Source organism: Propithecus coquereli, unplaced genomic scaffold (assembly GCF_000956105.1).
Source record: "Propithecus coquereli isolate 6110/MARCELLA unplaced genomic scaffold, Pcoq_1.0 Scaffold194, whole genome shotgun sequence".
NCBI classification, from domain to species: domain Eukaryota; kingdom Metazoa; phylum Chordata; class Mammalia; order Primates; family Indriidae; genus Propithecus; species Propithecus coquereli.
In genome coordinates this window covers 1,027,361-1,053,187 of record NW_012144300.1, presented here as the reverse complement: position 1 = coordinate 1,053,187, position 25,827 = coordinate 1,027,361, and the positions used below count along the sequence as shown (strand labels likewise).

The 25,827-nt window shown below is 39.3% G+C and overlaps 1 protein-coding gene across 1 annotated transcript in view; it reads left to right on the top strand.

Moving 5' to 3' along the window:
* RNF144B (ring finger protein 144B) overlaps positions 1–25,827 on the top strand; it is a 93,002-nt gene that overhangs the window by 25,492 nt on the left and 41,683 nt on the right. Inside the window, exon 2 of the mRNA XM_012643260.1 lies at positions 3,625–3,825. Coding sequence (XP_012498714.1) covers positions 3,661–3,825 — 165 coding nt within the window. The 5' untranslated portion in view covers positions 3,625–3,660. The remainder of the gene's footprint in view (positions 1–3,624; positions 3,826–25,827) is intronic.

Here is a 25,827-nt window from a genome sequence, read left to right as displayed (position 1 = left end):
ATTTCATAAGTTATAGGCACGCAACTCACAAACTGAGGAGTAAACACTTATGTATATGACAAGAGACGAGATGATGTTTCAGATGGCCTGCATTAACACAATTTCTAGTTCTGCCTTAAAAAGACAACTATTTCTAACAGATATCTGATTATAGGTATCCAATTGTGGGTAATTATTGGAGTATTATTAGAGGTATGCAATTATGTCTGCTTTTCAAGAGTATTCAATTAATTTCTAAGAGGTATACAATTATGCCTTTGTTTTTCAAGTGCACATTAAAAATTTGACCTGTTTAATGTCTCTTCTAAAAAATAATACAGAGTGAGACTGTGAGAGTTACTTGGCTTTCTTGAAGAGTACCTAGATCTCTTGCTAGGTTGGAACAGCAGGATTGGCAATTCACGACAGCCCTTCCTGCAAAGGGCCCTTCAGGGTAATTGATGTTTGTGTGGGGTGGTTCTGGCCTGTGTCATTTCCCGTCTTCCCTACTCAGGAAATATGCACTGGCTACATTTCTTCTTGTTTCAATTGGGATTTCTCTTTTTGAGGGAAAGATATTAAATAGTTCAGAATATATTTTATGAGAAGTGTTGAGAAAATAGAGATGAGAAGATAGCAATTGGGTGAAGTTGGTGGGACTATGTGTGCTATTAACCGGGGAGTCTTGGAGAAACAACTAATGATAGTTGTCTGAGCATCAACTGGGAAGAGAGAAGAGATAAAAATCATTCATTTTTACTCCTATGTTGACCCTAAAGACAGGTTTTGGTTTTTTTTAAACCTCAAAATCCTGAATTTGATGTGCAGGTCCATTTGAACTGAATTTGCTCTTGGATGTTAGCTCCTCAAGAACACTGTCTTAAACATTATTGGGCCTTTGCCAAGAAAGAGCACATCTTCCTCATGGAAACTAATCACTAGTTAGTATCCTATTGTTATTGAAAGCTCAGCACTTGTCCACGGGGCTGCTAGAAGAACAAGGACAAGTGGTTGAGGAGAAGGAATGAGAAGTTTATTACTTTGCCAGCAAAGGAGGAAAATGGTAGACTATCATCTCAAAATCCAAATTCCTATACATAAGAAGAAATACAGAGCTTGTAAAGGGAAGGCCCTCAGTTCTAAGGTATTGTAAATGAATCTAATTGTCCCATCTCTGCTGAAGACAAAGCCATGATCTCTGCCCACCTGGGAGGCCCACCCAGACCTCCGCTGGCCAGGTGCTGGGCCTGGGATGGAGCCGACAGTTCAGTTGAGCTATCTCCTGTAACACAAAGAACAATAGACCTTCCCCTGTTCTTCCCAAGCACCTGCCAGAGGCAGGGATGCAGGCCTTAGTTCCCAAAAAGAATGAGGGGAGTTTTAAAGAGAGAGAAAACATCTTTTGCCATTTTTTCCCAGACCATTCCCTCTGTTACATGTTCCCCACTCTCAATTTTATGCATCCACATCTGTGGGAGAAGGGGCGACTACTCTGTTACACTATTTAATTTATTTTGAATCACATCTTCTATTGCTACTCAGGGAGTAGGTGGAAAACCTTAAACACTTCAGGTTACTAGAGTTAGTAAATGTTGACCCTTTCAGGTATGACATTAAGAAAGTTAATGCTGGCAAATTGATGAGTAAAGATATCATTGGTTTTTTTCTTTCTTTTTCATCTAATCCAATTTGTTGTTTCCGCCTTGTTTTAGTAATTTCGTACCTATATATTGAGACTTAAACCATTGTGGGGCTTGTGTAAAGTAATTTCTTTTGTCCAAAAATTGAGAGGAAGAGAGTCTGGTTCTTGTTGGGGAGGGATATTTGCAATGATTTCTATGGCGGAATTTATTAGAATTGGCCAAACTCCTTAATAATGTAAGAACTTTAGGATTTTGCTTTTATTTCATCAGAACATGAAATTTCCTGATATGATATAAAATATGAATATGCAGGAAGATCATTTTTATAATTATTTCACTCCTTTTAAAGAATCTGAATAAAAATAATCTAGTAGAAAGACTTTGGCTATCATTCTTATTTTTCAGTATAAAGATATCTTTTCCTATGTCATGCCATGTGTGGGGACAAATTTTATTCCTCTGCAACTTCAGTGACCTTAAAGAGAGCTGTAGTCATGGATTTCAACTCTCATTCTTTCTTTCTTTTCCTGCTTCATCCCTTCTATAGTATCCACTTCTGAGGCAGGTCTGGTGCGATGGATCAGGCACTGGGTTTGGCCTCAAAAGACAGAGGTTTGTATTCTGCTCTGCCATGTACAAGTTCTGGGAACCTTGGCAGATTACCTGACTTCTCAGTGCCTTAATTTAAGCTATAATACGAAGAAAATAATTCTGGTTGCGAAAGTTTAAATGAAATGCTATATGTGAAGGAACACAATGAACACTACCACGCTAGTTAAAAAATTATTGGGGGGAAATATAAAATGTACGATTTCAGTCATTTTAGGTGCACAGTTTAGTGATATTAAGTATGTTCACAGTGTTGTGCAATGATCACCACTATCCATTTCCAGGATTTTTTCATCATCCCATGCAGAAACTCTATACTCATAAAATGCTAACTCTTCATTTTCATTTTCCCCTCCCACCAGCCCCTGGGAACCTCTATTCTACTTTTTGTCTCTATGAATTTCTTCTATTAATAGGTACTTCTTATAAGTAGAATCATACAGTATTTGCTATTTTCTCTGTGGCTTATTTCTCTTAGCATAATGTGTTCAGGGGTCATCCATGTTGTAGCATGTGTCAGAATCTCACTCCTGTTTAGTCTATTGTACGTATATAACACATTTCGTTCATTGATCTGCTGATGGAAACGGGTTGCTTTTGCCTTTTGGCTATTGTGAATAATGCTGCTGTGAATTTGGATGTGCAAATATCTCTTTGAGACCCTGCCTTCAATTCTTTTGGGTATATACACCGAATAGGAATTGCTGGATCATATCGTCATTCTTTGTTTAACTTTTTGAGTGACACTGTATATTTAAGTATTTTTTGAATCTGTCAAATTTGGTGTTATAGCAATGGAATTCCTAAATGATGTGCTTGTTCATGGTAGTATTCCCCCCACACCCACTTTATTAAGGTATAATTGACAAATAAAAATTGTATATATTTGTGGTATATAATGGGATATTTTGATATATATATATATACACACACACATTGTGAAATGATTAAATCAATCTGATTAACATATCAACACTTACATTTTTTTGTGTGGCAAGAATGTTCAAAATCTACTCTCAGCTATTTTCAAGAGTACAATTTATTATTACTAACTATAGTCACCATGCTGCACAAGAGATCCCCAGAACTTACTCATCCTAACTGAAACTTAGTACCCTTGACCAACATCTCCCCATTCCCACCCACCCCCCATAGTGGTCTTCCATAGCGCACGTGATATGCATCAGGACAGTGAGGTCAGCTTATATTTCAAGACTTCAGGAACACCTTGCCAAGGGAGCAAGCTCTGTAGCCCATGGGTCTCAGAAATGCATTAGCTGTACGTTTAGAGATCACTGAGGGTGAGAACTTTCTCTGCTGGCACCCAAATGTGTTGGTTAAACAATAGCTGTGTCAATGGATATAATATTTTCTGCTTTGGATCTTTCTGTAGGGTCTGAGGAGACTGAAGAAGGCTGAAGACAGGCGGATGGGCGCAGTTGGTAGGCTCCCCTGTCTCACCATGACTGCCGAAAATCCCACACCTGGAGACCTGGCTTTGGCCCCCCTAGTCACTTGCAAACTCTGCCTGTGTGAACAGTCTCTGGACAAGATGACCACACTCCAGGAATGCCAGTGCATCTTTTGCACAGCTGTAAGTTTTCCTGAATGTTTTCATTATGAGCAAATACAAAGGGAAAAATTATAAAAGTACAAGATACATTTCTGTGGCATACTGAGAAGCCAGAGTTGGCCATGGTGTGAGCCTGCTTTGGAAAGCAATCCGCATTTGGATGTGTTTCCAAATAGTATCTGGAATGGTAAATACAGTGTTTGCTTGTTGTTAGTAAGTGTAATGTATGTTTAAAATTTAATTGTTGGTTGCTTAAATAGTCTTTCTTAAGTTTCTAGCTAAGGAATAAAATAGAGAAATTTTGACATGCTTTAGTTAAATACCATCTATAAGAAGCTCATCAGGTATTTTGAATGATAGAGAAATCAGGTAACAATTTACTATGCTGATTTTCCTTCCATATTCTTGCTCATCTCCTACAAAGCACATGGTGTAAATTGTTTTACTTTGTCATAGCTCCTTTCATTCTATTTTCACAATATGCTGAATGCTGCTTATTCCATATAATAAAGAGAACGTTGTAGATCTGCAGGAGTGGACTTGTTTCTTTTAATTAACACCTGATATCAATGCCTGTGACCTTCACTACAAGTGTCCTTGAAGGTTGGTTGATTAAGGATAGATAGGAAACAGACCGATGAGTTCCTGTAGGATTCAAAGATGACAAAGAATAGTATTGTTTGTTCATTCAGTCAGTAAATATCTATTGAGCAGCAACTATGTCCCAGAAACTGTTCTAGGCACTAGGATTTATCAGTCAGAGAAACAAAACCCAGCTCTGATTATTGCTCTTAGCAGCTTACATTCAATCAAAGAAAGTTACACAAGAGGGCAGGGCTGAGAGGATGTTGCAGTTTTAAGAAGGGTGGTCAGGAGTAGGCTTCACTGAGGAGTAATATTTGCGCTTCATCTCCTTCCTCATCTTGTCCGTATGTGTTGCTTTATAGGCAGTGAGGAAATGGCCTTGTCATCTCAGAGCAACTTCAGTTTTCTTTGGTCTTGCTTTGTTTCTGAAGGCCGTCCTTCAAAAATGATTATTTCTCTGACTTTCTAACACATGTTTCAGACCCTTGCTAATCCTTGAAACAAATGAGTCAGAAGCAACATTTGGTGAAAACCAGGATGGAAAATTTTCCCTGAGGGATACTGATGTTTAAAGCAGGACATGGAATTCAGTTTTTGCTATGAGATTTCATAGTGCAGAATTCAAGTTTGTGCGTCAGTGTTGGGTAAGGAATACCCAAGCAAAGGTTGTATTTCATATTCACGAGGAGCTAACACTGTTATATTATTGTTTCAATAGATTTTAGTTCCTAATTAAAAACAGCACAACTGTTGCTCATTTCTCCTTCAGTGATTTGGGAGGAGGTGTTAGTACAATTAGATTATTCTGTCATGTAGATTCAGATTTTTTTCATTGTTAGGGAGTGCTCAAAAGCAGAAAGTCAAATGGCTCGATATTTTTGGTATCCCTCCAATTTTGAAACTTTTTACACCTAAAAACATTAATCTTCCCTGGCATCCTATTACCCCATTACCTATGATCTGCCAAAATAGTAAGCTGTGTGTGTATGATTACATTAGTGTCTGTAAATTTGCAATTAGAATCAGACTCACTTGAAATACTACTCTAACTTTTTTTTGGTTAGAGATTTCTTTTTTTAAAAAACAAGTTTTAAAAATGTGTCTAATATGTTTTGCATTTTCAAGGCTGAAAAGAAATTTGTAACATTTTTTTGATATGCCACATAGTACCAATTTCCATTCCAAATAGGATTGGATGATATCTCCCAATTATTGGCTGGGAAAGACTTCTTGTGCATACCATATATTTATTTTATTTTTTTATTTTTTTTGAGACAGAGTCTCACTCTGTTGCCCTGGCTAGAGTGAGTGCCATGGTGTTAGCCTAGCTCACAGCAACCTCAAACTCCTGGGCTCAAGCGATCCTCCTGCCTCGGCCTCCCGAGTAGCTGGGACTACAGGCATGCGCCACCATGCCTGGCTAATTTTTTCTATATATTTTTAGTTGTCCTATTAATTTCTTTCTATTTTTAGTAGAGACGGGGTCTCGCTCTTGCTCAGGCTGGTTTTGAACTCCTGAGCTCAAACAATCTGCCCTCCTCGGCCTCCCAGAGTGCTAGGATTACAGGTGTGAGCCACCGCGCCCGGCCCATACCATATATTTAAAATAGTTTTAGGGCAGGTGTGGTGGCTCATGCCTGTAATCCCAGCACTTTGGGAGGCCTAGATGGAAGGATCGCTTGAGGCCAGGAGTTCGAGACCAGCCTGGGCAACATAGTGAAACCCCCCATCTCTATAAAAATAAAATAATATTAGCCAGGCATGGTGGCATTTGCCTGTGGTCCCAACTACTTGCCAGGCTGAGTCAGGAGGATCACTTGAGCCTACTTTTAGGTTACAGTGAACTACGATCACACCACTGCACTCTAGACTGGGTGACAGAGCAAGACCCTGTCTCAAAAAAAAGGTTTTACTGGTTTTACTAAGGATCCTGCCCCACCTTGCCCTGGGGGAGTGTCCAAATGTAATAGTCCTCCTCCTGCTAAATTTGGTGCTATCCTGGTATATTTTCATGGATTTAATAAAGTGTTAAAAACATTCTTTCTTTGTCCTGTTTTCTCTAAGAGGTATCCCTGGCCATTTTGCTGTGAGCTTAAATTCTTTTTGTTTCTGAGATCACCGTGCTCCATTTCCAGCTCTACCCCCAATTCAGCTGTGTGATTGAGCTCAATTTGTAAAAATGAAGGCGCTAGGACCCTTCACAGAGCTCCAGCTATGGGGTGCAGTGTCATCTGGGAGTGCCTAATGGACAGATGTGGAGAGTCTGACTTGACCATTGAGTGTTGACCAGCCCATTCCCTATTTTTAGGCAGACCTGGCCTTGAAATTGATGCCCTGCCCCCAAGCATGCTCCATGGACCACCAGCTCTGTGAACTGAGATGGTCCTTGAATAAAATGTTCCGTAGTCAAATTAGCTTGGAAACTGTGATGTTCTCTGTTCCTTTCTTGGAGGGATGTGATGCACATTTGCATTTTACAGGCTCTGTGAAATCTGTGGTTAAAAGGAAAGCAGGGGAACCCTGTTTAACTTCTGGTGACTGTGCCACCTTTTTAAGTGGAATACCATTAACTTGCCCACAACTGGTACTCTGAAGAACATCGCTTTAAATGATTTCATGTAGGTAATTCTTGATTTAAATGACATCCAGAGAAAGGAATATGATGGACGTTGCTTCAAATTAACTGTCAATATTATCTAGTTTGTTGTTAAAGGATGTTCAATCTGTGAAGATAGTTTCTGTTAGACTATTTGCTCAGCTTTAATATATAGAAGAAAATAAAAAGCAAGAGAAGCTGAACATATAAGACAAAAATGGGCATAGCTCTCACTAGCCTGACCAAAGTCCTACATCATTAGGTGTATTACTGAGTCAAAGAAGTTGATATTTTGGGGTTATAGGGAGAGAGGTATGGTGTAATTATTTTTTCTACTCTGAAGGTTAAGCATCTCAGGGATGTTAGTCTACTAACTATATGCGAAGAGTATCTATCTGTCTCTCTTTTTTGCCTGTAGATTTAAATAACCCAAATATGAAAATTCAAACTTTCCTTTTCTGGCTTTTGCAACGTGCTCTTTCAGATAATGCCACACAATGTTAATTCAAGTGAAAGAAAAAATTCACAAAAGTCTCAGTTATCAAAGTAATGGAAATTTGTAGGTTTGCTCCCTTGTGGACAATATTTGCCTCTGATTTATTTTGGAAATAATTTCTGCCAGCCATGAGTTAAGGAATAATGAAAACACAGTTGTTGCTTGTTTTTATAACCTAGATAATTTCACCTGAAAAGAATTGGTATGTTGGGCATGGCCTATTTACCTTCCAGATTAAAGACAGGATGTGCTGAGCAAAAAGAAAATAAAGTCCAGCCATATTCTTGCCTTTTTTCCATTACATTCTGTTGGCTCTAGGTAGTTAGAACTCCTTTTACTATTCATTTCTCTGAGCCAAATGGATTTTCCAGTGTTTGAAAAGTGTGAGGAAATTTAAAACTTTTTAGACCAAACCCTTCTTTCTCTTGGGGCTTGTTGTGTGACCTTTAAGAAAAGCCCGCAGAGGGTTTGGGAGACTGTCCTAGTCCATTTGGTGTTGCTATAACAGGATACCTGAGACTGGGTAATTTATAAAGAAAAGAGGTTTATTTAGCTCAGAGTTCTGCAGGCAGGGAAGTCCGAGGGGCATGATACGGGTATTTGCTCAGCTTCTGGTGAGGCCCATGTGCTAGGTCGAAACATGGCAGAGAAGGTCAAAGGGGAGGCGGACACGTGGGAAGAGACTAAACCCCAGTTATAAAGCTTCTGGGCTTTATAAAAATCCACTCTAAGGGAAACTAATCCATTCTTGCAAGAACTAATCCAGTCTCGCCAGAGTGAGAACTCACGCACGTACCACGCCATTATGAGGGATCTGCCTCATGACCCAGACACCTCCCACTATATCCCACCTCCCAATATCACCATCTTGGGAATCAAATTTAAACATGAGTTTTGGTAGGGACAAACAAACCATGTCTAAACCGTGGCAGACACAGTTACAGTTTGGGAAGATTTGCATTATGTATGTGTACATATGCATGAGTGTGCACACACATGGGTTGATAACTTATAAATGAAGCAAAGAGCCTGCAGTGGTTCTTCATGGGTTCTGATATCTGCATTAGGAGAAAGGAATGCCATTTTCCTCTTCTTACCTGCATTCCTCCATTGCGGTATAGTATAATGATTAAGAGTGCAGGAAGACTCAGACTCAAGTTCAGGTTTTACCATTTAATGATGTATGATTTTGGGCAAGTTCTTTGGCTTCTCTAAACCTTAGTTTCCTCACCTGTAAGAGGGAGAGAAAGGGAGGATTTGGTAATACCTACTTTAGAGGATTTTAGGAGGCATCAAATAACCATTCCATTAAAGCATCTAGCACAGTGCCAAGCCCCTAGTAAGTTGGCATTATTCTTATTCTTTCTTCCGTAAGTTACATCAGAATACCAAACTGTTCTGTTTTTCAAAAATGTTTTAGAGAAAGGAAATCCTACAAAGATTTACCAGGCTTCCTCAATAGCCTTTTATAAAACAGGGGTTCTATAGGTTTTTTCAACCTCACTACTATTCTGAGACACATGGAGACTAGCAGTTAGGACAGAGAGAGAGAAATTTCTCAGTTGGATTTGTTAAAAGTGTGACTTACAGCTGGATGTATAAACTGAAGATCTAGAGTGGAACTTACAGGGGAAAAAACCCAATACAACTTTGAAAATAAATCGATAAGCACATTTATGGTGGGTGTAGAAGATTCAGCTGAAAGGGTGTTTCAAACTACCATGTAAGAGAAGAACATAATGGTATATTACTTGTTGGCTTGATATGTTAGTCTAGTATCATTTAAAGTACCTTTTATTGAGAACTCTCTAGAGCTGCAAGAAAAAATGAGGCATCTTACTCCAGGCCAATATCACAGAACAATTTTCTGTCCCTTCTTCTGGTCACGAGTCCTGCAACCTTTCTTCAAGCTTTTGAATTCTCCAGCTCTCCGGATTCCCATGGCTTCTATTACTGTTAAATGGACAGAAGTAAATCCTGCCATTTAATAAAAGTAAATTCAAAGCACTCTGTTATTCTGTTAGTTTCTGGTACTAAAATATACTTGCTTGCAAGATTGGTTTTATGTTTCCCTTAACTTTGCTTTGGGTACAGCGGCAAGTCAGTGACTTCATCCTCACCTTTGTGAAATGACTTCAATATATTCGCTGCTTCTACGTGTTTAGAGATTTCATGATAATGCTGTGATGACTTTTGTGTTTATCGATCAAGTCCTTCTCAGGTTTAATATGCCCATTTTGATACTATATTTTTCCACTGGCAACCGAGTTGCTGCGGGGTCAGGTGGCATCTGCGGACTAAGAGCAAATAGTAACAACATGAGAAATGGATTAGAGATGACTCAAGGAGGAGCTGGCTTCCTGGACCTATGATCTCATCCATGCCTAATGCTCACCACTTATTCAAGGAAAGTAGTAAAATGTGGCAAGAGAGGAAAGAGCAGCAAAAGGAAGCCATACTATTAAGGCCCTGATGTCTTTGTCATAGCATCATAGTTCTAGAATTGAAAGGGACCTTAGATCTTCTAGTTCCCCCACCCTCCTAATGAAAGAATTCCTTTGCCTGGATGCCAGTCTGGTTTGCCATTTAAGAGAATAGGTCTTAATTCTGGTAGCCTCAGCTTCATTTATTAGACAAATATTTACTGTGTCTTGCACAGTTCTGATGGTCAGGATATAGTGGTGAACAATCAGGTCGAGGCCCGGTTTTCAAATAGTTCAACTTTTAGTGCATGAATCAGATGCGAACAAGTAAATACAGAAGTCAGATGATGATATGTGCTCTGGAAAAATGAGGTAGGGTGAGGGGATTAGGGTGTGCTGTGGGGAAGGGGGTTTATACTTCATGTTAGATGGTCAGGGAAGTCCCACTTGAGCAGAGACCTGATGGAAATGGGGAACAAGCTATGCAAATGTCTGGGAGAAGAGGATTTTAGGCAGAGGGAAACAGTATGGAGGTCTTCAGCTGGGAGTGTTCTTGGTGTGTTCTGATACAGCAAGGAGGCCAGTGTGACTGGAGAAGTGTGTATGTGTGAGTATGTGTGTAGGGCAAGCATTAGGAGATGAAGGCTAAATCGCATGATCCACGTCTGCAAGCTGAGATTCAAGAGAACCAGTGGTGTAGTTCCAGTCCGAGTCTGAAGACCTGAGAACCACAAGAGCCAATGATATGAGTCTCAGTCTCAGTGCAGAAGACCCTGGTCCCACCTCAAGCAGTCAGGCAGAGAGAGTGAATTCTCCTTTCTGTGTCTTTTTGTTCTATTCAGGCCCTCAGTGGATGATGCTCACCTACAATGGGGAGGACCATCTATTCTACTCACTCTCCTGATTCAAATGTCAAACTCATCCAGAAACACCCTCACAGACTCAACCAGAAATGCTGTTTAGCCAAATATCTGGGCACCCTGTGGCCCAGTCAAGTTAACATGTAAAATTAACCATTATAATCACATTTGCTGCTGCATAGAGAATAAACTAAATGGGCCAGGGGAAAATCAAGAAGACTAGTTAGAAAGCAATATAATAATCCAGGTCAGAGATGATAGTGGTTTGGACCAGCAGGTGATAGCTGTTAATGTCTTTAGGCAGTCTGAGTCTTCATTTTCTTTCGTATAATATAGGGATAATAATCAACTCATAAGATTATAGAGAAAATTATAGTAGATAAGCTAGATAAAGCACTAAGTACATACAGTACCTGGAATACACCTAGCACGTGCAGCTGTATTCTTTTTAGTGTAATCATCTAATTTTTGACTAAAAACCTCCAGGATTGGGACATACCATAATACTAAATATTTGATTATTTTAAATTTTAAATCTAAACTCTCTTCTGTATTAATTTGAAACTTGTTTCTGTATAAATTCTAACTGTTAATGCTAGTTCTCCTCTTTAAAACAAAATTTGTTGGAATCTAATTTTACTGTTACTGGTTGAAATCTAATTCTGCTCACTGACTTTATAATATTTGAATGAAGGCTCTCTTTCCATTAGAGGGCAAAGATTAGATTACTCATTAAAAATTCTCCCACAGTGTTCAGTCTAATGTGGGAAGTAGTGAGCTATGCAGGGCAGTCTTGACAATTAGCTCTAGCTCTGGTTCCAATTTCTGTCAATAGCTTTATAACTCTGAGCAAATCATTTATATAGACTTTCCTCATTTGTAAAATGATGGCTTGGTTTGGGATTTTTCTAAAACAATTCATGAGATTTTTTTTAATAGCTCTCTCTTCTTTAAACCAAGACTCTTTAATTATTATACTTTAATCAGCCAAATAATTCTCCTCTGGGAGGTTTCAGTTTGCTAAGGGAAATATATACTTAAACTTATTAGTTGCTTTTTTTTTTTTGAGATAGGGTCTTGCTCTGTCACCCCAGCTAGAGTGCCATGGCATCATCATGGTTCATTGCAACCTCCAACTCCCAGGTTCAAGCAATCGTTTTGCCTCAGCCTCCTGAGTAGCTGGGACTATAGGCTGGAGGCACAATGCCCTGCTTATTTTTTTTCCATTTTTTGTAGAGATGGGGTTTCGCTCTTTCTCAAGCCAGTCTTGAACTCCTGGCCTCAAGCCATCTTTCTGCCTTAGCCTCCCAGAGTGCTAGGATTACAGGCATGAGCCACTGTATCTGGCTTTGTGTGCTTGATTATAGGATCTAAATGTGGAGACAGGGATGGGGAGGATGGGAGGGGGTGCTGAGCTCAGGTGGTGATGTGAGTGATGGTAGTGGCTGTAAATACAGATGAAGCTTCCCTTGCTCACCTGCTGCTCACCTCCTGCTGTATCTGCCACCCCCTTCCCTATTCATGGAAGACAACTTTTCCACACAGGGGGTGGGGCCCGGTTCCTAACATTCCCACCTCCAAGCACCTGTTGGATTGTAGGACTAGCTCAGCTCCTGGGTGCAGCTGTACTGTTGGTTGGAATCTCCTTCTCTGCCCAATCGCGCAATTCTACCACCCTCACTTCCCTGTAGACATGACTTTGGTGAGGGTACTACACCTCGAAAATACTCTACGTGGAATACTCTGTCTCAGAATCTGTTTTTAGGAAACACAGTTGAAGACATAAATCCTTGAATTATTATTTTTCTTCTGATAAAGCCCCTAGCTGTGTAGTCCAGAAAACTGTTTCCTTTCTTCCCTCTAAAATGAACATCTCATGATTTTTACAGGGTCTTCCTTTCCTCCCCTTGCCTCTAAGTTAACTAATAAAGTGTGTGGGAAAATACTTGGGCGTGTTATATTCCTGCTTCAGTAGTATGCTTACACAATTCTGTAGAAACTGGAATACTGTCTTTTTCTGGTGGATCTCTTTGACTGTACTTTACCCACTCAGAGTGGGAATGTTAACCAATTGTACTTTATTTCCTCCCCTCCTTGGGTCGACACGGTTCTTTAGAAACAAACTTCACTTGCATAACATTCTCGACATCGATCATAGGTTCAACAAGTGTTTCAAGCTTTTCTATGTTCTCTGAGAAAAGCATATGTATTAGGGTAGGAGGTGGTGCTATAATATGAAACAAGATTTTATTTCTTTTCACAAAGTTATGAGAATATGGTAATCTATGCTTGTATGTTGTGTAGACTTTTTTTTAAAAGCATGACTTTGCCAAAGTTTTATTCTTCAAACCACATTTCACAATATGATAGGCTGGCCAAACACATAAACCATGACCAGAGAGGATGAGGGAACTTTCTGCCACATTCACTAAGTCACCAAGATTTATTCTTTCGAAGTTTCACTCTTATTCCAATTTCCTCTAAGTCTAGTCCCATCTTTGTCTAGATTCTACTAATCCGTTTGGTACTACTTACTGTATGCTCATTATGGAGCAAATGGCAGTCGTGAGACATAGCCAGTCCTGCTGTCATGTGGGCAGCAGACCCTCTGATAAAGGCAGTACAGTGAGCATATGGGAAGCCACCTACACTAGATTTGGGGAGGTCAGTGAAGGTTTCCTGGGGGCTGGTACTGAAAGATGAATAGGAATTGCTTGATGCCTGTGTTGGTGGGCTATGAGTAAGAAGAGTGCTCCAGATGGAAAGTCTTGTATGCCATGTTTAAGTTGCAGTATAGTGCCACTGGAAGCCTTTGGGAGTGAGGTAGGGAGAATGGCTTTGGCATAGGGTGGAGAATGGACCAAAAGTGGACAAGACTGGATTAGGATGAAGGAAGCATGAAAGGTAGGGTGAGAGCTCATAGAATACCCTCATCAATTTAGGCCGTATATGTTGTGGTGGACTGCAGTTTTGATGTCTGGAGCATTTAAATTATCTTTATGTCCCCAATTTCTCCTTTTTTGTATCCATTTGGGATACTGTCAGATTTCTTAAAATGTTGCTGTCAGAATGCCACTACCATTATTGAGAATGCATGTGCCCTTATCTGAATCCTATTCCTTTGTGCTGACATTCAAGTTCCCCTGCTAACTGTCACACAGTGCCTATCCAGATCACCTTCTGCTGTCTTGTAATATGAGCTAAAGCATACCTCCTTGTCTCCTTCCTAGAATACTCCTCTTTCCTTTTTTTTTTTTTTTTTAATTCCAGCAGGTTGATGCCTAATGATGTTTCATTGCAGGGTCAAGACACACCTGCATTCATTATTCAACAAATACTTATTTTGACAAGCAGTTTGCTAGGTCGTAGGGGATTTATTAATGAAAGATGCAAAGATGCACAGCATTGGCTACCCTAGTATAAAATGGTCATTTCTTCTCTGAAAGCATTTAGCATTTAAATTGAATTAAATAGAAGATTTCATAAAATATCTGTCTTGCCTAACCTTCGAGCCATTTGACATAGATCCATTTTATCTTTCTCGGAGTTGAAGCTCATGGAGGGAAGGGTAGGCAGAAACCCAGGAAGGCAATTAGGCATCGCTAGTCATCATTGTTGTCACAATAATAGCAGCTAGCATTTATCAAACACTTATTCAGTGCAAGCATTGTTCTAAGTGCTTTAACTCATTGTATCTGTATAATAACCCAAATCAGGCAGTAAAAAAAAGTCCTTATTTTAAAGATCATGAAGTTGATAGACAGTAGTGACTTGTTCCCTAGTGTAACAGTTTTTTGGAGTATGCATCTGTATTTTGAGGCCCCCTCGGCCATCCCAACACACTATTTGCCTAATTGCCAATTTCTAAAAAGTACTCGGGACAGGCAGAGGGTACTGCACCATTACCACATAGCTAGCTGCTCTGGTATATTGACAGTTGCCTTCAGTTATTTCTACAAAGTTTGCCGTAACTTAAGGGTAGGATGTGTAGGATTTTAGTTCTTCTGTTTATCTCTGTAGAACTAGGACACAAATGAAGGGCTCCCACCAGAAGAGGCAGCAGAAAGGCCTCCGTGGCTGATGGCTGAATTCTTTCCTTCAACTGCCAACCCAGAATGGCTTTCAGTCCTAGACTGAGACTTCAGATAAATGCAAAGTTTTTGGTGGCCAATGTCATGGACATTGACGGGGTAGAGAATTTCATTTGAACTATAGTAAAACCTCAGTTACCTGTTTCTCTCCCTGCTATCCCATTTTTTCCTTGCTCTCTTCTTTTTAAATTGCAGACTAATTTTAAATTATAAATGTAATACATGCTTATTTAAAAATAGAAAACAAAAACCTCAAAAAGTATTGAGTGTGTGAACAATTCCCCTATACCCCCATCTAGACTACAAGCTCATGCACGGATATGTACTCATACACATCACTTAATAGAGAAATGGGATCTTGGTGTATAGAAGCTTTTCTTTAACTTGAGTTTTCCAAATTTTACTTAGTATATTGTAGATATATTTCTGTGTGAAAATATACAGACTTGCCTTTTTAAGTGTTATAGAGTGTTCTACGTTGTGTCTATATCAAAATCTATTTAACTAGACCTTCTAATAATGGATTTTAAGGTTTTTGCCAGTTCTTGCTATTATAAATGAAAATTCTTGTACTTATATGAATGTGAAAATATCTCTTCCTAGGATATTTTAGACATAGAATTGCCTAATCAAAAGGTATGTACAATTTTAAATCAATATATGTTGCAAAAGTACCTTCTCAAACTGTCGTACCAGTTTAGCAATCCCACCAATAGTGTAGGAAAGCCCCCTCTTGTGAAATTCTGGGTATTTTCAACCTTTCACCCTCTCTAATCTGATGGCTGAAAACAACATATCTCATTGTTTAATCCATGCTTCCTCTTTTAAGGAGGAAGCAAATTGTAGCAAAAGAAGCTCATCTCACGGATCTGTCTTTAAAAAATATGTAGTATATTCAGTGCCAGTACAGTTTCAACCGATTTTACACCTTGGTGTTCACAATATTGTCAAGTTAGAAAAAAATGGGCTATATCTAGAAAAGTATATTACACATAGCAGACATGAATGAATGGAAAAAATGATGTTTACAAAGATGATCTTAAGACAGTGGGAGATGCCTCATCACACAAAAAAGTTTATGTTTAGTGACAAGCTGTTACTAAGTAGGAAAAGGAAACTTTAAAACTTTAGGCAAGTTGAAAAAAGGCTGTGAGTTAACTAGTTCTAAAATCCCATTTTCTGAACATCTCAGTTCATCAAAGATTGGTTATAGAAGGCTTATGTTGTGGATGCCTCTTGGAATCAGGTGAGAGACACAGTCAGTACCTCATTTCCATGGAAATAAACAGCTCTGGGTTAACTGAAAGCCTCAATGGTTTGTGATCATTTCCAGCCCCCAGTAAGGAGGTCCTTTTGGTTTGATTCTTTTGGAAAGTGCGTGTGAGCTATTTACCACGTGAACATAGGGTGTTTATTTAATCTCTTTGAACCTCAGTTTATTCATCTGTAAAAAAAAAAATATCAAGGAAGTAAAAACAAGGCCATTTGAGTATCTATCATGTAATATGCAAGAGTACTATTTTTTCTAATTTACTCTCACCCTCCAGTTTTACAGATAAAGAAACCAATGCAGAGTTAAGTGACTCGCCCAAGATCCATGCTCAATTCCTGGATCATAGCATTGTTTGCTGGAAATAAGGACAACCTCTGTGAAAATATGTAATGTACTGCCTAGCACATAGTATGTGCTCCGTAAGTCTTATTTGTTCGCATGAACAGTGGACAAAGGCCCATGTTTAGGTTTTTATCACCCTACCTGTAGTTTCAAAAGCTTGACAATAGCCTACATAATGCAAAACTGACAACTGATTACTGACTTTATATGCATTAAAGTTTAGTCAGTATAAAGCAAAAGTACGGAGCAACTGATTTAAAAAATCCAAGGAGTCGTTCAGAGATCAAAGAGTGTTTAATCTGAATATAGTGGTGGCCATGGCCTCAGATTAAAGGGATTGAGTGGTGTGCTATGAACTTTCAACTGTGTGACTTGGGCCAAGTTATTTGAGGAAACCAAGGCCGAGAGATTAAGAGGTCTGGTTTACATAACTGAAAGCTCCCAGTGCATCGAGTGTATTTTTGGATGTTGAAACTGAAGTCAAGGTTCAAGCCCAGGCCTCTGCCTCAAAGACTGATATTCGCACCCCCAACACACACACTGGGTCTGTGGAAGTTCCTGGTGTTCCCAAGAAGACCTCAGTCTGACGGTGGTTTCCAAGTGATTCCTGTGTGCTGAGGGTGATTAATGCATGGTTGCTCCCAAGCACAGAGAGAATATTTTATAGCTGAAACATCTGCTTTTCCTAGGTAGTATGTTAATTACAGGTTGTTTTAATCTGGAATGGTGTCTAGTCTTAGAAAACTTTGTCTATGGCTTGCAGTATTAATAACTTTCAGAAAGAACAAGTAGCATTTTCAAATTGTAAAGATTCTAGTGTTTTCTCATGTTTTAGTTCTAGTAACATGGAAATAATCGTAGTGAGAAAATAAGCAGGTATGTAAGCATATGGATTTACTAAGAGAAAGAAAGGCATGACTGTGTCTCAGTTAGACAGTTTAAATCTCAACTCCTGGGTTTATTAGTCACGGGAACTAGGGTAAGTTGCTCAGCTGCTTTGTGTGAAATAAGGGTAATACCAGTCTCAGAGTTGCTGTGCAGGTTACATGAGGTACTTTTAAAACACATACCATAAACATCATAGGCGCTTGACAGATATTCTCATTCTCGTCATCTCCCGCTTTTCCGCTGCCTCTCAGATAATGAATATTTTAGTTCTAGGCCATTGGTTCTCAAAGTGTCACCCTCAGACCAGCAGCACAAGTATCACCTGTGAATTTGTTAGACATATAAATTATGTTTTTAAAAAAATTTTTATTCAGAATTTTACAGGGGTACAAATGTTTTGGTTACATGGGTTGCTTATTCACGGCTTGAGATAAAGTTATAGGCGTGCCCATCCCCCAGCTAGTGTCCATTATACCTGCTAGCTGTGATTTCACCCATCCCTTTCTCCCTCCTCCCAATAGTTGAGTTTCACTACATACAAATTCTTGATCCCCACCCCAGCCCCACTGAATCAGAAACTCCAGGGATGTGCCTTCAGATCTGTGTTTTAGCTCATCCTCCAGCTGATACTGATGTGCTGGTCTAGGGCATTTGCAGAGCAGTTTATTGGCAAAGCATATATTAATTGCTCATTATCATGTCCTTTGACGTATATGTGCCCCCTGTCTCTTTTGTGACCAATGACACACATTTCTGAAACAACTGGTCACATGGCTTTGACTTCTGACCCTTGCCTTGATCGCCCAGTTTGCTAGAATATGATGCTAACTTAAAACATTTGGAAAGTGGCAGTTCAAAGATAGTAACTGGGTTAGATTTTAACAAGAAAGTAGAGTCAGAAGCAGTCTCAGGTATGTAAGCAAATGGATTTACTAAGAGACAAGGAAGACTGGTTCAAATTACAGCAATTAATATGGAAAAAAGAAGCACCAAACATAAAGTCCCCTGACTTCTAGCAACTTGCTTTTTAGAAAATGGAAAAAAAATTGACAGGTTTGCAATATAAACCCTTGGGGAGATATTACGAATTAAGGAATAGTTGCAGTTTTGATGCAATCTAAATTGTAATTAGATTCTCATTTTGCTATGGAGTAATTGAATAAAGTTGTTTCAAATTAATTTTAAATAAAATTCCTAATAACCAACCTATTCATTGTCCAAACTTTTCTACTTTTTAAGAGTTCAGGTTTCTTATGTCTAATAGATTTTCATTGCAAAAGAGAAGCTGGACAACAGCGATGCTGGCACAGTTGCTCTACAGGGAATGATGGTTACGGACATGGCATTGTCAGTGTAGAATGGACCTACGCCTTAAATAAGCTTCCTCCTTGCAACTTCTGGCTTACTGATGTGAGCTCTTTTGCATGCTGGCTTTATAGGTTATATACTGTAGAAAAAAATGTTGATGATGAGTTAGCTTTATTCTCTTATTGATACAGTATTAATATTCTTTTCAAATTTCAAAAATTTTGATAGTCATTAATATTGCTACCATTCATTTTAATTAACAGGATATTATTTCACTATAATTTATTCAAACTCTGGTTTAAATACTGAAGCAGATATTGGAATTTTATTTAAAATAGAGATGATTTCTGCTTTAAGGAACATTAAAATTTGAGATTTGATGACTGGTATAAATTTTTTCTTTTGCTTTTTAGATTTAAAAAATTGTACAACAGTCTGTTATGAAACTTTTCATACATACAAAAAAGGTGAAAGACTTTTATAATGAACACCTATACAGTGGTCCCTCGGTATCTGTGGGGTATTGATTCCAGGCCACCTCCCTTCCCACTGTGGATAGGAAATTTGAGAATGCGCAAGTCCCTCATATGAAATGGTATAGTATTTGCATGTAACCTATGCACATCCTCCCATATACTTTAAGTCATCTCTAGATTACTTATAATACCTAATACAATGTAAATGCTATGTAAATAGTTTTTTAAATTTGCGTATTTTTTATGGTTGTACTTTTATTTATTTATTTTTTGAATATTTTCTATCCATGGTTGGTTGAATCTATGGATGTGGAACCCACAGATACAGAGGGCTGTGTCCCTACGGCCTCTTAGAGTCTGTCATAGTCCATTTGTGCTGCTATAACGAAATACCTGAGGCTGGGCAATTTATAAACAATAGAAATTTATTTCTCACAGTTCTGGAGGCTGGGAAGTGGAAATCCAAGATCAAGGGGCCAGCAGGATTGGTGTCTGGTAAGGGCTGCTCTCTGCTTCCAAGATAGTACCTTAGTGCTGTGTCCTCTGGAAAGGAGGAATGCTGTGTCCTCACGTGGGGAACTGATGGAAGGACAGGAGGGCTCTCTTCATCCTCGAGCCCTTTTATGAAGGATGCTGATCCCATTCATGGCGGGGGATAGCTCATGACTTAATCACCTCTCAAAAGCCACACCTCTTAACACGGTTGCATTGGGGGTTAAGTTTCAACCTGAATTTTGGAGGGGACACCATCATTCAAACCATGGCAGATTCTAACGTTAACTTTTTACTTTATCACTTGTCAGTTCATCCATTTATCTTGCTATCCTTTGCTTGGTGTAGTTTTAATATTCATTCTGAATTCTTTAGTAAAGTGTTAAGTACCCATTGTGTTTGCTTAGATTGGGTTAATGGTTATATTTTATTCAGATAACTTGTATAGCCCTACCTTATGGTTGAAGGGTTTCTAGACCTTTTATTAATTTGGGTTTTGTTTCTTTGTTTGTTGCTGAGACCTTGTGTGCATTCTTAGAGATTCAGAGACACTGACTAGGAGTTCAGGTAGGGACTCTAACAGGAGGAGGGAGAAGGTAGTATCAAATGAATTCAATGGAATCTGCCTGCGCTTAATCCAGAGTGTGCTTATTCTCACTGCCAGTGTTGGGCCTGTCCACTAGGGCTTTGGTGCCTGCTGAGGGCTTGCAGTTCTCAGGGCTAATGTTTCTTTGGAGGAAGTAGAAGGATGTAAACTTGGCAGGCCTTCTTGTTTTCTTTCTCCTGGAACTACCAGTTGCTTTTCTGAGTATAGTGTGTCATAAGATAGCACCTGGACCAAAGGGATCTCTTTGGGACTAGTATAAGAATTAGGGCCTTCCTCTGCTAGGAAAGGCAGCACAAGAAGGACAAAAGGAAAATCCTCTGAAAGGTCAATGGAAGATATATTGAATTACTTGTTTTGGAAGCTGATCTTTCCAATGCTAGTGCTGGTTCACTGCTCCAATTGGAATATTCTTCCATTTTAGCAGATTTAATTGGCTTCCTTGTGAGGACTGGACCAGGCTGCAACATTTCCAATGGATTTCTCTTCAGAGCTATTTCTATTAGTGAGTTTCTTAATTTAGATGTTTCATGATCACTTGAGATAAAGATAGAAGTGTTTGATTACTCTTGCTTGGTGAGAACTGGAGGTACTTTTGATTGGAGCCCAGATTTAATCTTCTATATGGAATGCTTGTTCTCAAACTTACAAGGTGGACCTTAGTACCCTTTTTCAGAAAAAAGTAATGGCACTATTTTGGGCTAAAGTATTTAAAGGCTCTCAATCAGAGTTCTAAATTTTGCATATATAATTCCACCCTTAAGCTTCCTTCACTATTTCTTGTGAAACTAGCTGAATGCATGCATTCTTTATGGAGATGTTGGTTAGAAAAGAGTTCTTCCTTCCTCTGGAGTTCATGTTGCTTAGCATCATTAAATGACTTGTAAGCAGTGGTGATGCACATAAAAGTATCTTCCCCGATTAGACTTGAGGGTGTAGATGGTACTGAACTAGTTAGTGGTGCTCAGACTTCGTTGTACCTTGGAATGACTTCAAGAGTTTAAAAGACTTTAAGAGGTTGATGAAAGTTCAGCAAGGTTGCAGGATACAAGGTCAATACGCAAAATCAATTCTATTTCTATATACTAGTAAAGAATAATATGATAATGGCATTAATAAGAAAACAACTCCCTTTACAGTAGCATCAAAAGGAATAAAATATTTAGGGATAAATTTTAACAAAGTACAAAACTTTCTGACAACTACTAAACATTCTTGAAAGAAATTTAAAAGGACTAAATAAACAGATACCCCATATTCGTGGCTTGGCAAACTTGTAAAGGTGGCAAGTACTCCCCAAATGGATCTACAAATTCAACACATTCTTTATAAAAATGGCAACTGTCTTCTCTGCAGAAATTGACAAGCTGATTCTAAATTTCTCATGGAAATTTGAGGGACCTAGAATAGTCAAACAGTCTGGAAAAAGAACAAAGTTGGAGAACTTGTTTCCTGATTTCAGAATTTACTGCAGAGTTTCAGAGTTCAAAACAGTGTGATACTGTCATGAGGATGGACAGATAGATCAATGGAATAGAATTCAGAGTCTAGAAATAAATCTTCATATTTATTGTCAGTTGGGTTTCAACAAACGTGCCAAGACAATTTAAGGGGGAGAGGAGAGTTTTTCAACAAATGGCGTTGGACAACTAGATATCCATTTGCAAAATAATTGTTAGACTGCTTCCTCACACTGTAGATGAACATCCACTAACAATGGACCATATACCTAAATATAAGGGCTAAAACTATAAAATTCTTAGAAGAACATATATGCGTACAGAAAAATTTTCATGATCTTGCATTAGGCAAGGCGTTTTTAGATATGACACCAAAACCATGAGCAACTAAAGAAAAAAATAGGTGAATTGAACTTCATAAAAATTTAAAACCTTTACGCTTCAGTGGATTATCAAGAAAGTTAAAAGATAGGCCAGGCATGGTGGCTCATGCCTGTAATCCTAGCATTCTGGGAGGTCGAGGTGGGTGGATTGTTTAAGCCCAGGAGTTTGAGGTTGCAGTGAGCTATGATGATGCTACTACACTCTAGCCCAGGCAACAGAGCCAGGCCCTGTCTCAAGAAAAAGAAAAAAACAGATAACCTACAGGAGAAAATATTTGCAAATCCTATCTTGTAAGGGACATATCTAGAATATATAAAGAACTCTTACAACTCAGTGATAAAAACACAAATAACTCAGTTAAAAATGAGCAAAGGAATAGACAATTCTGAATAGACACTTCTCCAAAGATGATGTACAAATCACCAATATGCACATGGAAAGATGCTCAAAATCATTAGCCAACAGGGAGATGCAAATTAAAACCACAGTAAAATACCCCTTCACATACATTAACATGTGAAGAAACAGAAATCAGTAAGTTTCGGTGAGAATTTAAAGAAATTGGACTACTCATACACTGCTAGTGGGAACGTAAAATGATACAGCTGCTTTGGAAAATACTCTGGCAGAGCCTCAAAAGGTAAAGATAGAGTTACTATATACTTACAGTCCCCAACCCCTGGGCCACAGACTGGTATGGGTCCATTGCCTGTTAGGAACCACACAGCAGGAGGTGAGCAGCAGGTCAACAAGAGAAGCTTCATCTGTATTTACAGATGCTCCCATTGCTCACATCACCGCCTGAGCTCCGCCTCCTGTCAGATCAGTGGGGGGCATTAGATTCTCATAGGAGTTTGAACCCTACCATAAACTGCGTGTTTGAGGGATCTATGTTGTGTGCTCCTTATGAGAATCTAATGCCTGATGATCTGAGGTTGAACTGAGGCAATGATGCTAGCGCCAGGGAGCGACTGCAAATACAGATCATCATTAGCAGAGAGGTTTGACTGCACAATAAATATAATGCTCTTGAATTATCCCCAAACCATTCCCCCACCCCTGGTCCATGGCAAAATTGTCTTTCATGAAACTGGTCCTGGTGCCAAAAAGGTTGGGGACCACTGCTATGTACCATATCTACTCCTAGGTATATACCCAAGAGAAATGAAAACATATGTTCACATGAAAACTTGTCAATAGCAGTATTATTCATAATAGTCAGTGGAAACAACCCAAATGTCCATCAACTGATGAATGTATATATAAAATGTGGTATATCCATGCAATGGAATACTATTCAGCAATAAAAATAAATTAAGTACTAATTCTAGAGACAAGATTTTAACCAAAGAAATATAAAGGTTGAAATTTCTGATAATGTTGACAGGTAGAGTGATGACAAGAGTAATTTTTGGGGGATACATAATTATGTATACCTAATTAATTCTAATTTTAATAAGTACTACAAAGGAGAAATAAAGAGAGCTTATAATCATGTGGAAGGGTTTTAAGCAGGTTGGAGAAGGAATCAGACCTATGTTTTTATAAAGTTCCTTTTGTCTGCTGTGGGAATAATTAATTAGAAGGGGGTAAAACATATGCAGAAGCCCAGCGAAAGGGCTGAAGAGGAGCCCAGGCAAGAGGGAATGACACCAGGGCCTGGGGTGATGGTGGAATAGACTGGAAGAGGTGAAGAGTCCTAATCAGTATTTGGGAAAGGGGGTGATAGGACTTGTGGATTTATCATCGTGTGACATTATGTTTTGTAGAACCTTCTACATGTTTTCCTAGGATCGTTCAGAGAACAAGACCAAGTCCCTGTCCTTGTAGCTGAACTTCTAGTTTCGTATGTGTTGGATTTGAAGTTCCTGTGAGCCATCCTGGGGTTAGCATGTTAAGTAGCCAGATTGACGTACAGGTTTGGAGCTCATAGGATAGGCCTGATCTGGAAGGCTAAACTTGCAATTCATTGACTTAGTTGAGATTCAGCCAGGAAAACAAATCATTCCATGTCTTTCAAAAAAGCAAGTTTAATAAGGGCAATTGGTTATAAAAGGTGATGGAAGGCTGAGAAGCCAATAGGCCATGAAGCACCTGGATGCTGGCAACACCTGGAAGCCAACCTGAAGACTGGAGGGACACAAGGAGAGGTGGGGCCATCTGGGGAGAGCTAGAGCTGTTATAGGAGCTGGAACCACAGGGGAAGGGTTCTCTCCAGGAGGAGGGGCGGATGCAGCTATTGCTGGAGATCATCACAGGAAGCAAAGGGAGTGCAAGAAATGCCCTGGCTCCTTACTTCCTCCCACCTTCTAGTCTTTCAGTAATGCCTCCCATCAGCCTGTTCTCCCCAGAACTTGGGAAATATGTTTTCTGCATTACAGAGTGGAGAAGTGGGAAATGACCTGGGAGTAAATAGGCAGTGGACCAGCATAACTGTCTCTATCTTGTTAATGAGGTGACCCAGGAAGAAAGTATAGAGAGAAGAAAGTTTAGGTCCCATCCTGAAATTCTGGCATTTAAAAGTTGAGTAGAAGCTGGTGTGGTGGCATGAGCCTGTAGTTCCAGCTACTCAAAAGCCTGAGGTGGGAGGATCACTTTATCCCAGGAGTTTGAATCCAGCCTGAGCAACACGGTAAGACCCTACCTCTTAAAAAAAAAAAAAAATGAATAAAAGAGTTTAGAATCCTAAAGACAAGTGAAGAGAAGGTTTCAAGAAGGTGGAAGTGGTTAACTATATCTGATACTGCCGAGAAGTTGGGAAGGAAGTCACATGTACTGGGGTCAGTGACATGGAAGGTCTACCATTTCAGTTAAGTGGTAGGAGAGGAATTGGGATGGCGTTGGTGAAGGAGAGAGGGAGGACAACTTTTTCAAACATTTGACTGTGTAGAGTTGGGCAATGAAAAAGACTGTATACAGCCACGGAGAGGAGTAATGGAGGGCTGTTTTTCTTTGCTATTTTTTTATTATTTTTCTTTGATTAGGATATTGTGAATATGTTTAACTGCTGAGGAAGGACCTAGTAGATAGGGAAAAAGTCAGAATATAGGAAAGAAAATGGATAATCAATAGATTAATTTTCTGGAAGTGAGGAAGGAATGGGAACCAGAAAATAGTGAAGTTGGTTCCTATGAGTCAAGGTAGAAGGAAGGGAGGAAGGATGTATGTGTGGGGGTTTATATATTTCAGTGATTGGAGCTGAAGGAGTGGCCACAAAGCTGGTAAAGGTTGAATATCCCTCATCCAAAATGTTTGGGACCAGAGTGTTTCATATTTTTTGGGATTTTGGAATATTTGCATTATATTAATAGTTATTGGTCTAGTATCCCCAACTTGAAAATCCAAAATCAGAAATGCTTGAGCATTTCCTTTGAGTGTCACTCTGGCACTTGGAAAGTTTTGCATTTTGGATTTTCAGATTAGGGATACTTAACCTGTAAGTGGTAGATTCAGGCATCCAGCTCCCAGAAAAGCCTGAGTGTCTCCCACTTGCCAGGTCCTATGGTAGGTGCATCTAGGGGACATGAAGAGGAGTAGATGTGATCCAGACCTTGGAGGAACCCCTGAGCTATTGGAGAGAGAAGCAAGTCACAGTGCTTGCGATGCAGGGTGCTAAGCATGACGTCGTTCATGTGCATATGATACTTCAGTCATTAACCTCTGGTGCTACCTGAGGTGGTGTTAGGAAGATTGGCAAGTAAGGAGAAAATCCAAGTCCTCTGGGGAATTGGGGGAGGGGAAGGAG